At 41.4% G+C, this 16,522-nt stretch overlaps 1 protein-coding gene across 1 annotated transcript; it reads left to right on the top strand.

Annotated features, from left to right (window-relative positions):
* Positions 1-726: 726 nt before the first annotated feature.
* Positions 727-11,292, top strand: usp20 (ubiquitin specific peptidase 20). The gene is made up of 24 exons (XM_070925273.1): positions 727-804; positions 1,100-1,153; positions 1,553-1,615; positions 1,722-1,871; positions 2,020-2,122; positions 2,449-2,518; positions 2,651-2,764; positions 2,906-2,984; positions 4,141-4,364; positions 4,410-4,584; positions 4,751-4,898; positions 5,589-5,701; positions 6,140-6,312; positions 8,431-8,525; positions 8,638-8,671; positions 8,823-8,868; positions 8,963-9,143; positions 9,309-9,435; positions 9,537-9,706; positions 10,313-10,394; positions 10,591-10,699; positions 10,788-10,890; positions 10,979-11,047; positions 11,135-11,292. Exons 1-24 carry the CDS (start codon positions 727-729, stop codon positions 11,290-11,292), a joined length of 2,718 nt encoding a protein of 905 aa, XP_070781374.1.
* The last annotated feature ends 5,230 nt before the right edge of the window (positions 11,293-16,522 follow it).

Here is a 16,522-nt window from a genome sequence, read left to right as displayed (position 1 = left end):
CGTAAACAGGGCTCTTTACCATCACTGCATTAAAATGTCCTATCTATTTGATTTTTTTAAAGTAAATCACAAGTAGTAAACACAAGGCAAAGATACATAATTAACAAAATAAAATTAATAAAAGTATCTTAAAACAGTGGGCTGGATTTGTCTGGTTTACGTCTCCTCGTTGTCTCCTCCTCCAGCCCTGCGTCGTGCTGCGCCTCGCCGTGCTGTGGATGGGAGGCGGGGGGAGTTGTTTGGTGATGGTGGGGGTATCGTGTCTCTCGGCTCTGCTTCTCGATATCTTGCTAGCACACAATCGCCTGCTCGCATCCAGTATGGATCGGTTACAAGGAGAATGAAAAATAGCGATTATCACCGTGGCAGCTGCTCCTGTTGGTGAGTACGAGTCATTCACAGCAGCCGTTGTCATCGCTACAGCCGGGAGATGATTTCTGAGCTGTCGTTAGTAAACATTAGGCCTCTCACTTTGCAGAGCTGTTAGATTGTGTGGGTAAATATGGGGGGGTTACTGTGAAAAGATGGCCTAAACAACACTATAGATATTTAACATGTGTTTTATCAGCCAGGTGTGTGTGATTTCCATGGGTGCAGATCGTGTTTTTTTGTGTTGAGACGACAAAGCTAGCTTTAGCTACAACAGCTTGTCATCTGAAATACCACCGTTTTGTTATTACTGCCCTGTCAAATTAGCAGACGTCCCTCTGAAGAGAGTGAGAAGCTATGGCTGAACAAGACCTTTGTCCTCACCTGGACTCCATAGGAGAGGTCACCAAGGAGGACCTCCTCCAGAAATCCAAGGTGGGTGTTTCATTCATTCACTGTAAATATTCTGCACAATGGAAAAGATGCCCAGTCTAGGTCATTGTCTGTGCGTGTCATGGTCTACACACCCCTTAAGGTTGCTGTACGATTGATGCAGCAGCCATTTAATAACCACATGAGCTGGAAGATATGCAGGAAGCTGTTGTCTTAATTGGGTATCTACAGTTAAAAGCATCCAGCTCTCCGTCTTCCTGTGTGAACCAAAGTGTTATGTGTAATATTTTATTGTCTTCCTCTCTATTCTATTCACGTTCTCTTCCTCTTGCTGCAGGGAACCTGCCAGTCTTGTGGAGCAGGGGGCCCAAACCTGTGGGCGTGTCTGCAGGTAAGGTCGGGACTTGGAATACTTTTAAAAAATGTTTAGAGTTTTTGTCTTTTCACAGGTAATTGCGGAGTTAGCTTGTGCACCTTACATACCTCATATAAATGATGACTACTGCAAACACAACATCCGCTGAATTTGCAGATAAGAGGGCCAGGTGAATGCTTAATAATTAATGATGATGGTGGGCATAAATGTAATTTAGCTCTCAAACTCGCAGGCAAGCAAGTAAACTACGTTCACTTACAGCTATGATTTTATACTGAGGTTCTAGCATTAAATTAATGTATAGATTAAGCTAATTCAGATAGATAGAGGGGTAGATATTGTGACGTCTTTGCAAGATAGTAGAGAGGATTCAGAAGTCAAACGATCCTGTCTAATAATGTTTCTGCTCTGTAGAATGACTGCCCATATGTTGGTTGTGGAGAGTCCTTCTCTGATCACAGCACCCTGCACGCACAGGTAAAACCCTCTCACACTAATATACCTGCCAGCTTTTGCTCTTCTTGTCATCAGTTTACCTCCTTGATGGATGGTTATGAGAAGGATATCGTATGTTTCTTTTTAGGCTAAAAAGCACAACCTGACTGTGAACCTGACGACGTTCAGGATCTGGTGTTATGTGTGTGAGCGGGAGGTGTTTTTGGACCACAGGCCTGCGCTGGTGCCTGTACCTGCTGTACCTGCTGCACCCCAACACTGCAAAGCCACGGAGCAAGTACGACCCCCTCATTGGTCTCTTTCCCTTCCTGCTTGATGGATTTTAATGGAGAAAACTACAAGTGCTAGTGATGCTATTTAAAATTCACACAACCTGTTTCTTTATTCACCTTCATATTTATAGTATCTATTAATTATTTTCCTAGGAAGCAGCTTCTCCGCCAGTAGGTCACCCACTAAAAGCCGTACCAATTGCTGTGGCAGAAGACGAAGGTTCAGAGTCGGAGGAGGATGAGCTTAAACCCAGAGGTACACCACATTTTCTGTAACCTTTTCTTCCCCTAAACAGCAGTACGCTTGAAGCTTCTCAAATCAGACTCATTTGTGGAAGTGCTCTTAATATTAGGTCACAGCTGCCATATTTAATAGATATAATTGCTTTGAGTCCTAAGAATAGTCACGAGGCCTGCTTCTTTTAATCCAGACCAGCAATGACAATTAACCCTTAGTGGTGTCCTCTAAGTTGGACGATCAAAAAATATGAGTTTATATCTGAATTGCTGAGTTTGCACACTTTCAGCCCTTTCTGGGAATACAAAAAACTGTACTTCTCTTGATTCTGCTGTTGTTTTCAGGCTTGACAGGAATGAAAAACATTGGAAATTCCTGCTACATGAATGCAGCTCTTCAAGCCCTGTCCAACTGGTGAGGTCACTTCCTCTCATTACATCTGGTCTATTACCTGGGATGTGTCTCTTTTTTTCTATGCTTATTAATTCATTTTCCTTTAGCTAAACAGTTGTGTTGATGTAATCTTTTCCTCTCTTTCCCCACCAGTCCTCCTCTCACTCAGTTCTTCCTGGACTGCAGTGGACTGGTCCGGACCGATAAGAAGCCGGCACTCTGTAAGAGCTACCAGAAACTCATCTCAGAACTCTGGCATAAAAAACGGTAATGAACACATCAAAGTGACATAAAACTACTTGAGACAAGTGAATGCAGCTTTACATTTTATATAAAAATGAGACTATTATGTACTAATGTATGATTTACAGTACATTAAATTAACTCTCATGGCGGCTACCCTCCCAGGCCCAGCTATGTCGTCCCTACCAGTCTGTCTCATGGCATCAAACTAGTAAACCCCATGTTTCGTGGTTACGCTCAGCAGGTAGGGGCAAGCACCCAGCAGGTAACTACACCTGGCATCACTCAACAGCTTGACACTGTCTTGTGAACCCCTGTGTATTTTTCCTCACACATTCCCTAAAATGTTTTATATTAATAACTACATTTGTTTATAATAACCAAAGGTTTGACTTGAGTTGTTTACTTTTGTGTGTTTTAAGGGACAGTTCAGTTTCGGGGGAGTTTTAGGGTTTTTCCTACATATCCAGAATGAGATGAAGTTGAAAACAGTGGAGGGGAACTGTAGGAGAGGATAGACGGGTAGACAATGTCTACTTATGTTAGTCCAGCCAACCTTTTTAGCGAGGTTATTGTGTATTTCATAAAAGAATAGTTTGACATTTTGGGAAATTTGCTTTTTGCTTTCTTTTAGAGAAGCGCTTAGCTTAGCTTAGCATAAATACTGGGAACAGCTACCCACAACTTGTAAGTTGTAGCAAGATACATGATTTTGCGTACAGACAAAAGAGTGGTATCGATCTTCTCGTCTAACTCTCGGCAAGCAAACATATTTCCCAAAATGTCAAACCTTTCCTTTAACGTTATACAAGCTACTTGATCCAATAATCATCCAGTACTTGAGCTAAGATAAGCTAAACTCGTATTTCAACACACCTTCAAACTGCATGCAGAGACATTAAAAATGCATCTATACGTTTTTCGGACTCTGGGGAAGTAAGAAACACTGAATTATCCCTTGAAATACAAAAACAAATAAAGCTCAAAACCAAACCTTTGATTTTGAGTTTATCTGATTCTTTGTAAGACAGTGAATTATCTGTGTAATCCAGTTTAAAAATATTTTCATATTTGATTCAGGCTTAGTGCATGTTTGATTGTGATTGCCATGGAAAATGTTTTTACATAATAATGAATTTTGCCTGTCTGTAGTGGGTATGATTAGTGTATAGGTTATCCGTGTACCACTTCTTACCAATATACAAAATACTTTCTTGTTGTAAACAAGACATACACCAGTGGTCACGATTTCTCTTTCCACCTTCTTGTTTTGAAATAGTCAGGTTTTTGTTACCCATTAACACATGTCCAACTTCTCTGCAAAACTCCTGTCTCTGTGGATATAGCCATATTCATGCATCTTCCCTTTGAGTGACTGTTATGTGCTTTTCTTGCTGCAGGACACTCAGGAATTCCTGCGCTGTCTGATGGACCAGTTACACGAAGAGCTGAAGGAGCCTCTGACAGAGTGCAGCATGAGCGGGGAGGGCAGTGACGGCGAGGAGATAAGAGATGGGGACCGCTCCCCATCTGAGGATGAATTTCTATCCTGCGACTCTGGCTCCAGCAGTGACCGGGGGGAGGGAGGGGGAGCGGGTGACGGCGAGCTGCTCCTGCAGGATGAGTGCGACGGGGTCAGGCCACCGGCAGGAGGAATGGTGGGCATCAGTACCGGCGGGGTGATCTCGGAGAAGGAGAGGCTGAAGGAAAGGAGGGTGTCTGGCTCACCCCTCCGTGGAGGCTCGCAAGAGATGGATGAGGACGCGGATGTGGATACAGCTGCTGAGGAGGGGGCTCCTGAGAGGGGAGAGGAAGAGGAGCTAACGCCAACCACAAACCCTGAGGTCCAAAGCCAAGAGAACAACCAGTTATCTGATGCTGGGCAGGGGGAAGCACAGAGCAACACCTCAGGTATGAGGCCAGCGGGATAATGAAAGTGTATTTTTCAATGTTATAATCCCTGTATGTGGATCATTTGTCTCTAAACTGCCCATGTTGTGCTGTCTAGAGCCAGACAATGAAGCGTCAATGACCCAGCCCCAGTCCACTCCCTGCAGTCCTGTGCGAACCCTTCAGGAGCTACATCCCAAACTATCCTCCAGTCCACCTCGCTCCAGCCCCCTCCGCTCTGCAGGACCTGCGTACTCCTTCAAAAAAGGTAATGAGATGTCTGGGGCTCAGTAGAGTAGACGTTTCACTGCTCATTCAAGACGCTTCATCATTTCTACTGACTCCTGGGGAGTTCCACTTATTTAAACTTCTGCACTGGATATGTACATTTGCACCACAACGTCATATGAGAGTTGCTAAGGTCATATTGGCAGACATGAGAGACTTGTTATGAGTCACATGAATTAAGAGGTCAAGACACCAAATGTAAGGTGCCTTTTGAATTTGATTAATTCAGTGAGAGTTTCTTAAGTTTTACATATAGAACAGGCCTCTTTTTCACCTTTAGCTTTACAGTCTTTCAGGTTAACAATGCATGGCTGCATTAAGTTGCCAGGTTTGAAAATTCCACAATGTTTTTTTTTTACTAATCCTCACTTAAGGTAAGGTTGACATTTTTGTTGGGATGCACATTGAAGAGTGATGTGGCATTTTATGACACTGTGTTATCTGCTCCCAGATTTTGTAGAGCATTTCTGACATAGTGCTGGAGATACAGGTTTTAAGATATTTAGCAATGTTGTAGATGACTACATATCAATGCTGAAATGAATGTAGACATCCACACACAGTATTGCAGGTGGCAGTGATTAAGGTGCTTTGTTAGTCCAAGTCAAACAACATCAACAAATATTAAGTTCATCCTCTAATATCCTCTTTGCCGTCATGAATCTTCCAGCTCAGCTGCTACTCAGTTCCAGGAAGAAGAAACAGTCTCACTATCGCAGTGTGATCTCTGACATCTTCGATGGCTCCATCCTCAGTCTGGTCCAGTGTTTAACCTGCGACAGGGTGAGCTGTGCTTCACATGTTTAAACACCAGGGGGCACTACACATTAAGTCAGAAACCACACCATATTTACTTGATAAATAATGTTATATTTTCTTGTTTTAAGTGAAATTTGGATGAGAGTATGGCCTGTGTAATTGTTCATTTTAATATTATTATAAAGAGTATTTTAAATGATTATAATGAATAAAATGCATGTGTGAAAATCTTAATTGAACAATTCACATTTTAAACTTTCTTAGCTGAGATTAGTTGGTCTGTATTGTCTACATATACTTATTGTAAATACTTGGATGTTAAATGATTTATTTTAGTCCAAAATCACTCATCGACGACACACTGATTTGTTTAGTAAAGCATTTATTTCACAACTACTGGAGAAAAGCTCTACTCTTACTGATAGGCATGTTGTGTAAACCAATTCTTTGAATGTGTGACAGGTCTCTACTACAGTGGAAACCTTCCAAGACTTGTCCCTCCCTATTCCTGGTAAAGAGGACTTGGCCAAGCTCCACTCCTCCATACATCAGAACCTCCCAGTCAAGACCGGCGTGTGTCCCGACACTTACAGCTCGCAGGGCTGGATCTCCTTCATCATGGACTCCATACGCCGGTCAGTGGGCCACGTTCACCCCATGTTTCCATGGTCCGAGGAGAGGAAGATGTCAGCTAACAATCAGTAGAATCTAATTGATATGATTGTTTCCAGTTTCATTTTGACTTTGTGTTTAGATGTAAATCGAGCTTAACATGGTATGATTTACCGTGGAAGGTCCTTCCAGATAAAGTAAGCAGGTGGAATCATGACCACATTATCTCTTTCAAGAAAGGTGTTAGGAATTTGGCTCCAACCAGGTTGTTTACTGTAGATGCCACTGCATGTGGTTGTGGGGTCCACAGAAGATGCAGGTGAGGGCATGTAGGTATCACGTATATGTGTCCTTGTCCTGTTATCTGCACTTCTCTTGGAGTTGGCAAATGAAAAGTATCATGTCAGATGACTTTCTGTTTTCTGGAAGGTTGTTAGTCACAGGAAGTGGGGAGAGATATCACAACTGATTTCCCTTTCACAATTAATCACCTTCTTTTACAGTGTATTTCAGCCATTCCATCTTTGGGTGTTTGTTTCTTGTTACTAGACCTGCGCCGTGAAATGATGAAGACTCTTGATTAGACTTTTGCCCTGACAGAGTTCAGGAATTTAAAAGCAAAGCAAAAGTTGGTGTTATTTTTAATGCCATGAAGCTGTGTGTGGTTCATGCAGTGAGAGAGCCTTGAGGACGTCTGGGAGTCAGTCCAGGACTGATGGGTTGGAGAGATTATGTAGACTGAGGAGGGCTCTTCCAGTGCTCTAGGACAAGATCTGAGTGCTGAGCCACCAGATGACCCAACAGGAGTGATGTTGCATTTTTAAGGACTGTAGAGGGTTTTTAACAGTGCAGCAAAAAGTGTAGTTATTGTCTGTGTCAGCAAAGCAGCAGCTTTCCTGAGACCCTCTGAGATACCTCTCATTTTAAGTGCTTTCTACTGATATAAGAGGGTTGTACGCTGCTTGTTCGACATAACAGTAGAATCACTTCCTTTGCCAAGATCATTTGAATATACCTGGACTCTGCCATCTCCATTTCTCAACTATGAGGACAGAGATGCAGAGACGGGCCTTAGCATGTTGTTTTGTTCCTCTTCCAGCAATTTCAAAACGCTGGTGCCTTTGTTTGGTGATTCTAATAGTTTCTGAGGAAGTTCTACCTCAGGTTCACTCATCCAAGTCTTACCCGTGTCAATCTCAGCAAGTCTTTATCAAGAAACGTTTTTCACACTCGAGGTAGCAGTGTCAGTGCTTCCTCAGCTCTTGGACAACGTGGGATGCCCTTTAATGCCCATCCTGGATTTTAAAGCTGTGTTTAAATATTAACAAGGCACGCCTGAATGTGAAAGGTGTCGCTCATAGTGATGAGTCAACAGACAATTGTCACCCAAGTCGAGTCCTCAGTCTCTTAAACTTTGCTGTTTTGCGTCACTCTCACTGCTCTCATCAGCGTCGTTTTCAACCGCAGCATGCAGCCTTTATCAGTAAAAAAGCTGCGAAAAACCCACTATAAACCACTTCCCCAGCAACAAACAGATAAAGATATTAGCAACTAACTGGTGAACATAGTGGAGTATTTAGCAGCTAAAGAGCCAGATATTTCCCTCAGGATTTGGTGGAGATAAAAATAAAGCTAAAAAGAGAGTTAATGTTGGACTTGTATTCGTCAGGACTATGTCAGCATTGTGTTCACAGCTTGTTTCTGCTGCCCCCAAGTGGCAAAAAACAGTTAAGACAAGTTAAGGTTGAGTCTCAGAAGACTGAAAACATTCTTGGTAGCCAGAAAGACCCCTCTTTATACAGACGTGAGCCTTGTTCTCAAGTGCATGTTAACTTTACAAAGACCATCAGGCCCATCCTGCTGCCTCCGTGTAAGACAACAACACATAGAGCATATTCAACGGCCTTGTTCTAGTGGTAGAATTGTTAAGAGAGTTGTTAGGCTGAAAGCTGCCCTTCCAGCTTACTGCCACAAAGATTAGGAGCTAATGTTGCTCCAGGCAGCATTGCTTTTGGGGGTCATGTAATCATTACATGTTGCCGACCCACCCGAAAGTAATTTTTGTAGGCATGATCACTGTCAGGATCCAGACTAAGGAGGCCCTGTGTGTGAGGTTGTAATGATTGTGTCTCTCTGAACAGGTTCGTAGTCTCATGTATCCCCAGTTGGTTTTGGGGGCCCATGGTGACCCTGGAGGACTGCCTCGCTGCCTTCTTTGCTGCAGATGAACTCAAAGGTAAACAATACAACATGGTGCTATTCTACCAAAATACTCTAGCTTTTAAAAGGTCAAGTGTAGAAGAGAAAATAATGTCATGTATTTACATTTACATTAATTCTTTTCCCAGGGGACAACATGTACAGCTGTGAGAGATGTAAAAAGTGAGTATGTATCGTCAATCCAGGTTAGAACTAGGTTAGAATTCGACTCTTTAATGAGCAGTTTTGTAAGTCGCATGCTTAAAAACAATCATCAATTTAAACAAGGATATTTTTCAATTAGATTTTTTACACAGTATTTTGTTTTCTACAGGTTGAGAAATGGTGTCAAATATTGCAAAGTACTTAGACTTCCAGAGGTACACATTTCTTCTTCTTGCTGCAGATAACAAGGTTAGTTTCGCTTGTAGTTGGCCACATAAAGTGTTTCCTCCCCTTTTTATTTGTGTGTAGATTCTGTGCATTCACCTGAAACGCTTCCGGCACGAGGTCATGTATTCGTTCAAGATCAGCAGCCACGTATCCTTCCCATTGGAGGGCCTCGACATGCGACCTTTCCTGGCCAAAGAGAGTCCATCCCAGGTCACCACTTACGATCTGCTGTCTGTCATTTGCCACCACGGCACAGCAGGAAGTATGAGACAACTTCATTTCCTACAGATAAGGCCATTTCAGATGTTATTTCCTGATGGTTAACATATCTTTGAGAATGGGCAAACGTGTACATGTTTTTATCTGTTATATTTAATCTATTTCTTGGTACTTGGTTTCTTATATTTTCCTTTTTATGGTGCTGCAGGTGGCCACTACATAGCTTACTGTCAGAACGTGATCAATGGCCAGTGGTATGAGTTTGATGACCAGTATGTCACCGAGGTCCATGAGACGGTGGTGCAGAATGCAGAGGCCTATGTGTTGTTCTATAGGTAAGCATTTGAAGACACCGTCAGGTCAAACCTTTCTACTGAGTCTATGCTGAGTTATTCAGAATCTTGTTACTGACTGTAATTTTCCTGGACTCATTCAGGAAAAGTAGTGAGGAGTCGGTGAGAGAGAGGCAGAAGGTGGTGGCTCTGGCCAATATGAAGGAGCCCAGCCTGCTGCAGTTTTACATCTCCAGAGAATGGCTGAACAAGTTCAACACGTTCGCCGAACCAGGCCCCATCAGCAACCACACATTTCTTTGTCAGCACGGAGGTGTGTGGTCAAATCTTAATCTGAAAAATGTGTGAAATTCCTGCCTTAAACATATACATGCTTCCTTTTAAAGGGGAACCAAACCAGCCTACGATTATTGAGGTTTTTATGAAGAGACACTGTTGAACTGCATTATGGTAAATGTAGGATCCAGTGTTTTTGGAGACTTTTTTTGACAAAATGTTAGGCACTAAAAGTCAGACGATTTCAGGCTCTGCTGCTTCAATTTATACCATTCTCTTTTATTAATCTGTTTCTCGTGACTCCTCTGATATTATGCAAGTCATATAATCAGTACCCATTTAAAAATGTTAAATGATGGGCGACAGTGCTGTAAGGATGTTGCTCGCCTCTCTCGACGTTTCCACTCTTAAAATAAATAATTCTTGTTCTCAACACCAAAGAAAAGAACAAAGCGTCTCAGTTAGAAAAACATGGCTTTATTTATTGTTTTGTGAGTTACAGGCTGTCAATGTTTAAGAGGGCAGCAGGGATGAGGGTGGGGATTTTGTGCAGGAGGAGAAAAAATCTACCACAGTCTCCAGTTCAGGCCAGAAAAGGTCATAAATTTCTCCTTTAACTTTAACATATTTTTTCTCTGTACAGGGATCCCTCCTAATAAATACCACTACATAGATGACCTGGTTGTGATTGTTCCCCAGAATGTGTGGGAGTACCTTTACAACAGGTAAATATGCAACATGCTGCTGATTTAGTGAATGAGGGTGCTCAAACTGAATATATGTAGCTCTACAATAATGTGTTTAAAGAAAAAAACAAGGCCTTAGTTAATGTTGCATTTGGAAGCAAACGTGCACATTCATTTGTGTCAGTCTGTATTCTTCACCTGCCTTTCTGTTAAATGTTGGTGTTTCTGTCCTCAGTTTTGGAGGCGGCCCAGCAGTGAACCATCTGTACATGTGCGCCATCTGCCAGGTGGAGATTGAAGCTCTTGCTAAACGCAGAAAAATGGAAATAGATACCTTCATTAAGGTAAAAGCCTGTATTCTGCAAGGGTTTACCTGCGTGTAATTATGTCTTTGTGTTGGATGTTGAATGAGCAGTTTTCTCTTGTCTGTAGCTGAACAAAGAGTTTCAGGCTGAGGAGGCTCCGACAGTGATCCTGTGCATCAGCATGCAGTGGTTCAGAGAGTGGGAGAGCTTTGTAAAGGGCAAAGACAATGGTATGAACCCACACTTAGACAAATACAGTAGAGCATTTTTTCATCTTCCTGTCTTCACAAAATATTTTATTATAATTTGTCTTCTCAGAGCCACCTGGGCCCATCGACAACAGTAAAATTGGTGTTATGAAAGGAGGGCACATACAACTCAAGCAAGGTAAAACCTCAGTGCTGGCTGAAAAGGACGTAAAGGTCGAAAAGAGATGGTCAATAAATGTTTTTTATGTGTGTTTCTCCCCTCAAGGTGCAGACTATGGTCAGATCTCAGAGGAGACGTGGCAGTACTTACTGGGTATTTATGGCGGAGGCCCTGAGATCGCAGTGAGGCAGACTGTGGCCCCGGCTGACCCTGACAGCCTTCATGGAGAGAGGAAGATCGAGGCAGAGACCAGAGCACTTTGAGATAAAAAGAGGTTGGAATGTTTACTTATTGGGAAACACTGTAAAATCACCGTAATCCCTCATAAGAACTCACATCCCCCTGCATATACACATACTTGCATACAGTCACGTGTTTAAATATACTTTGTGTGATGTGTAACAATTTACTGGAAGCTCCTCTTGGAACGAGTATCTTTGCTTACGTCAACATGAGCTCATAAATTCCTTCTGGCCAGCAGGGAGCAAGATAACTGCACATGTGGCCAAGAATAATGGAGGCAACACATCCAGCTAATAAACAGCTGTAAATCCAATCTTGGAGTGTTTGAGTTGAGGGCCCATTAAGGGTCCATTTGTTCTCAACTTGTTTTTCAACTTTCATCATCTGCAGGTCTTCTGATTCCCCCTTTCCACTCCTGCCCTCACAGGAAGCTGAGGAATTTGCACCTTGGTGAAGAAGCCTCGCCGTGAGCACTTTGTAAATGTAGCAACGCATTATTCTGAAGCCAAGAGGGTGAAACGGTACATAAATATCATGTAGTTTATTTATTGGATAACTCTGATTCTCCACGTTAAGGTGTAAAAATAAGACGTCATGTCACATCTCTGGAGCTGTTTTTGGTAGCTATGGTGTTTCAGCGGCTGCTGTAGTGACTAGGTGTCATATACTGCTAAACTGGCTGTGGCAGGCCGACAGCTGCTGGTGTCGTGAGCCAGTATGCTGAGGAGGAGAGCAGAACTACAGTGTGATGTTGGTTCGCTTCCTTCATTGGAAGCGACGACCAAGAGACATTAAGACGCTTTCTGTTGTTTGCCTGTTTACTAGTTACATAGCAACACGTTCAGATGAAGTGACAGATATTGCATAAATTTTACTCTTGCACCTCCAACCTTAAATACACAGTATATTGAAGCCCTCAGGGAATGGAAGTCTTTGTTTTTTTGGGGTGAAATGATCCGATTAATGAAGTGTAAGAAAATACTACAGCAGGTTTGTTTCAAACCACAAAATGTGCATGTGTTCCAAAAAAAGACAATTTTCAGGGTAATTTGTATTTGAAAAGCTTCAAAATGCATGTAACTGCAAGTCCTTTTTTTGACCTGTAAGGACATTTCACTGACGCGATGAGGTGTTGTTTGTTTGCTGAAACACACAATTACACTGTTATGTGCTCAAAATGATGGAAATATTATGTCACTCTTGTCCACCACTATCCGAAAATAGGCATTCGGGCATATAATATGTATTCGGGCTATGATTTTTAAACAAAGTAGTCATATAAGGTTAAGGGAGTGCAGTTAACTAAGATTACATATGTCGTGCAATGGCAGTAAATTTGCAGAGCAGTAATGAGAGTATATTGTGCAACAAAATATCTTATCTGGCTTTTCTGATAATAGCTTACAAAGGAAGTTTGTAATTCTTCTGAAACATCAGTTACCAATGATATCAGTTCTTAGAAGAAATGTTTCCAATGCAGTACCTGTTTACCTGTTTAAAGTTTTGCCATGTAACAAATTACAACGTCACAAATGATTAGCACAACATGCACAAATCTAGACCTGTTACAACAGTACGGTCACTACTATTTAATTGATCAAGTATATTTTCCTATTTCCTCATTAATATCTTAATTGTGAAATTTTAACAACAACGTTTGAGATGGTTTGAACTGCTCCCAATATTGTCCTCTGGCTTCCATTTGAAGCAGCCAACATGCAGAGTTGCTCAGAGCATTTTTTTTTATTTGATAATTGAACCCTGTTAAGTTTTAATGTGAATCAATAGTAACTTTACATATTGTTGTGTAGATTTTTCCTAAAATGTGCAATTCACCTTAATCAATGCAAGATTAATGTGCGCAGAGTAAAATCTATGAGAACTGGCAGAATCAGTCCCACCATGGCTAAATAAACCAAGTCCTCCTCAATCTCATTGTAGATAAATCACATGCTTGCCTTTTTTTACTGTACAGATCTGCATAGGCAAAGTTCCACATTTTAAGCAAGTTAAAGCCTAGCATTGTAAGTAACACATGGGAAACACAAGATAGCAATAGTAATAATCCAGTCTAACTGTGCTTTTCTGTGTCTCTTTAAAATAATAGATAGTCAAATGGACTGATTGTTGTTAATAAATACCAATTTGAAAGCCCAAAGTTGGAAAAATGTAGTTATTATTTATATTTACTGTTTGATGGTAAAATCCCCTGAGCAGTACTACATACAGTACCAAAAAGTAACACAATTGAGTAATTGTTTTAAAATCCTTTATCAATAATCATTAAGGTAGTAATTATACTTAATAGACATTAGACACAGAAAAGGTAGTAGGAGATCCACTCAGATAAATACAGCTTCTCAGCTATTACCAGTCCAAACGGCCACAACTGATTGACAGCACAGCATCTTAAAGCCTATTTGTGAACGGAAAAGAAGCAAGAATTATTAAAAAACTGTAATTTTGAACATCAAATGAGAATGAACACTGATTTTAATCTTTAATGGCCATGCAGCATTCACGTAGGGTTACAGCAGTTCATACCTTCTGCTTTTGTCCCCTTTTTTTTTTTTTTTGCACCTGTTTTTTGTAGCAGCAATAGAAACAATGAGATCTGAAATATAGACAAGCAAATTATAAGCCTGAAATGTAAAGAAGTTGATAATAATTGACGATCTGCAATGCAGTCATCCTACCTTGGAATACAGTGCCTTTGAGTCCCTACACACCCACAATGCACCTGCACAGGTGTTTCTTTTACATACTTTGCCTGATTACGACCGTGTGGGCACTTGATTGACAGCTCCCTCGCACTATTATTAGTTTTGTGAGGGTGGGAAAATTTACACCTTCATCATTTGAAGTTCATGATGCTTGGTTGCCTCATATAAAGTCCCAGGGTAGCTCTGCTGTAACTTTAACCTGAGCAGAGGTCTAATCAGCCAGGACAAGTGAAAACACCTGCGTGGGTGTGCAGGGGCTTCAGTAAATCTCTCCATCCACCTTGACTTGAAACAGGTCTATTTAGCTGTGTACCATTAAATCTCCCAACTGTATTTCATTGTAAGATCAATCAGAAAAGGTGACAAAAGTTTGACTATGTGATTGATTGTTTGTGTAAGGAGGGGGATGATGTAGAAATGCACCTGAAATGAGGAGGGTATTTAAAGTGCACATTAATTAAAAGAGGTGAAAGGAATAGTTTGACACTTTGGGCTTTCTTGGCAAGAGTTCGATGAGAAGATCGATACCGCTCATGTGTCAGTACGGAAAATATGAAGCTACCACCAGCAGCCAGTTAGCTTAGCTTAGCAGAAAGACTGGCTCCGTAGCAGCTAAATGCTTCACTATGTTCCCCAGCTAGTCGCTAACTGTCTGTCTGCTGTCGGGTGCTGAGCAGGTAGTGTGCAGTGAACATCCTTATAATATATTATATATAAACAACGCCATGAGAGCGGTGAGAGTCAACCACAACGGTAAAGTTGTGGGCCGGAGAGATAAACAATGAGCTGAAACTCGCAATAAAGCTCCGTAAAGCCGAGGGCAGCTGCAGATTCAGGTGATAATTCTCTGTAGGGTCATCAGTACGAGCGACCCCCTTTCACCGTGTTATCAAAAAAACTATCAATTATAGCTTCTTTAAGTTCAAAGCCAACGGTTGCATTACAACCTAGGTAACGTCACTGTAATGGATAACATTAACCTTGTACCTTGTAGTTTCCGCGGCCCTCTCGGACGAGGACATTGAATACATGGAGGACAACAAACCTATATCTGCGGTTGAGGCTCAGCTGAATAGCCTGGGACCAAAACGATTAACTACTAAATGGAAGGTAGCCATCATTAATGTTTTACGTTGACGTCACTTGAAATTTCCCCTGCTACGTCAAACGTCAGCCATGTTTATTAACTTTATTCTGGACCCTAACCCTATAGTAATCCATGTCTCCTTGTTTTGTTTGTTGATGTGTCCAAAGAGCAATTCATAAAGTTTAATAAGAGAGGACTCCGATGTGTCCATTTGTCTTAAGAGAACCTATTTTGTGGTGTTTTCTCTCTTCACACATGTCCAGTCTGTATCTGCAGGAGATAATATTAATACTACGGGGGATGTGTGTGCTATGTTTAGAGGGGAGTAAGTGCAATGAAAAAAAACAAATCTTTGTGCAATCTTAGCTCTGTCATCAAAGAGACACTGGACAGATCTCAAATAAAGCAGTTTGAACAGCTGACAGCAAAAACTGGGGAAGCGCAGCGTATTATATTGCAGTGTTAAGAAACGCCGAGTGGTAATTACGTAATTATCCCCACCTGTGAGTTTGTTTGCTTGTGTTACAGCACGTAGCTATGCGTGTGAGATTTCCATTTCACAGGTAAACACAAGCATTGCTGTGGTCGGACAGAGTTCGTCAGTACTATCATGACACGCTGCAGACAGAAGCAGGATTTCGCTGAGTCATGTTTTCCCTACATTTTACAGTGTGTGGCTGTTGTGGTCATGATAATGGTGATGCTTTGGTAACATGGGACTCGTGTGGTCGACCTCTATTCAATGGGATGTCTTAATGTCTGTATAACTGATGTAATTACTCATGACTGGTTAAATGATTAAAGTTGCCTGGTCTTTGATTTGATTTGTGTTTTCTTTGCTGTGTGTAAACAGAAACTGACGCAAGATTGTTTTTTAAAGGGGTGCTCCAATGGTCAGTTTACTTGTCACGGTGAGTACTTGACTGTTGTATAAAGTCTTTCGTGGCTCTGAAGGAGCTTGATAGACTACACATTTATAACAAAAAGCCTGCGTTACAACCCGAGGGAATGGAGATTAACGGAATAGTTGGACATTTTGGGAAATGATTTGCTTTCTTGCTGCGAGTCAGATAAGAGGTTCAATACCAGTCTCGTATTTGTCTGTTAAATAGAGACAGTTAGCTTAGCATAAAGACTGGAAACAGGGGAAACAGCTATCCTGGTTCTGTCCAAAGCTAAGCAGCACCTCTAAAGCTTATTAATTATATTTCTTTTTTAAAATCCATACAAAAACTGAAGTGTAAAAACTTACTGTATTGATGATTCCATATTTAGCATGCACATGTGAGAGTGGTATCGATCCCAAAATGTCTAAACTATTCTTTGAAAAGATGCTACTGATTAAATTATTGGAAAAATCAGGATAGCTCATCCTCTGCTGCAAAGATTTGGACCCAATCTTTTTAAAATCGGTCTCCTCTGAATCCTCCAACTTGATGG

The sequence above is a fragment of the Enoplosus armatus genome, chromosome 18 (assembly GCF_043641665.1).
Source record: "Enoplosus armatus isolate fEnoArm2 chromosome 18, fEnoArm2.hap1, whole genome shotgun sequence".
In the NCBI taxonomy this organism is placed as follows: Eukaryota; Metazoa; Chordata; class Actinopteri; order Centrarchiformes; family Enoplosidae; genus Enoplosus; species Enoplosus armatus.
The sequence above is the reverse complement of the archived record's forward strand: the minus strand, read 5'-3'. Positions and strand labels throughout refer to the sequence as shown.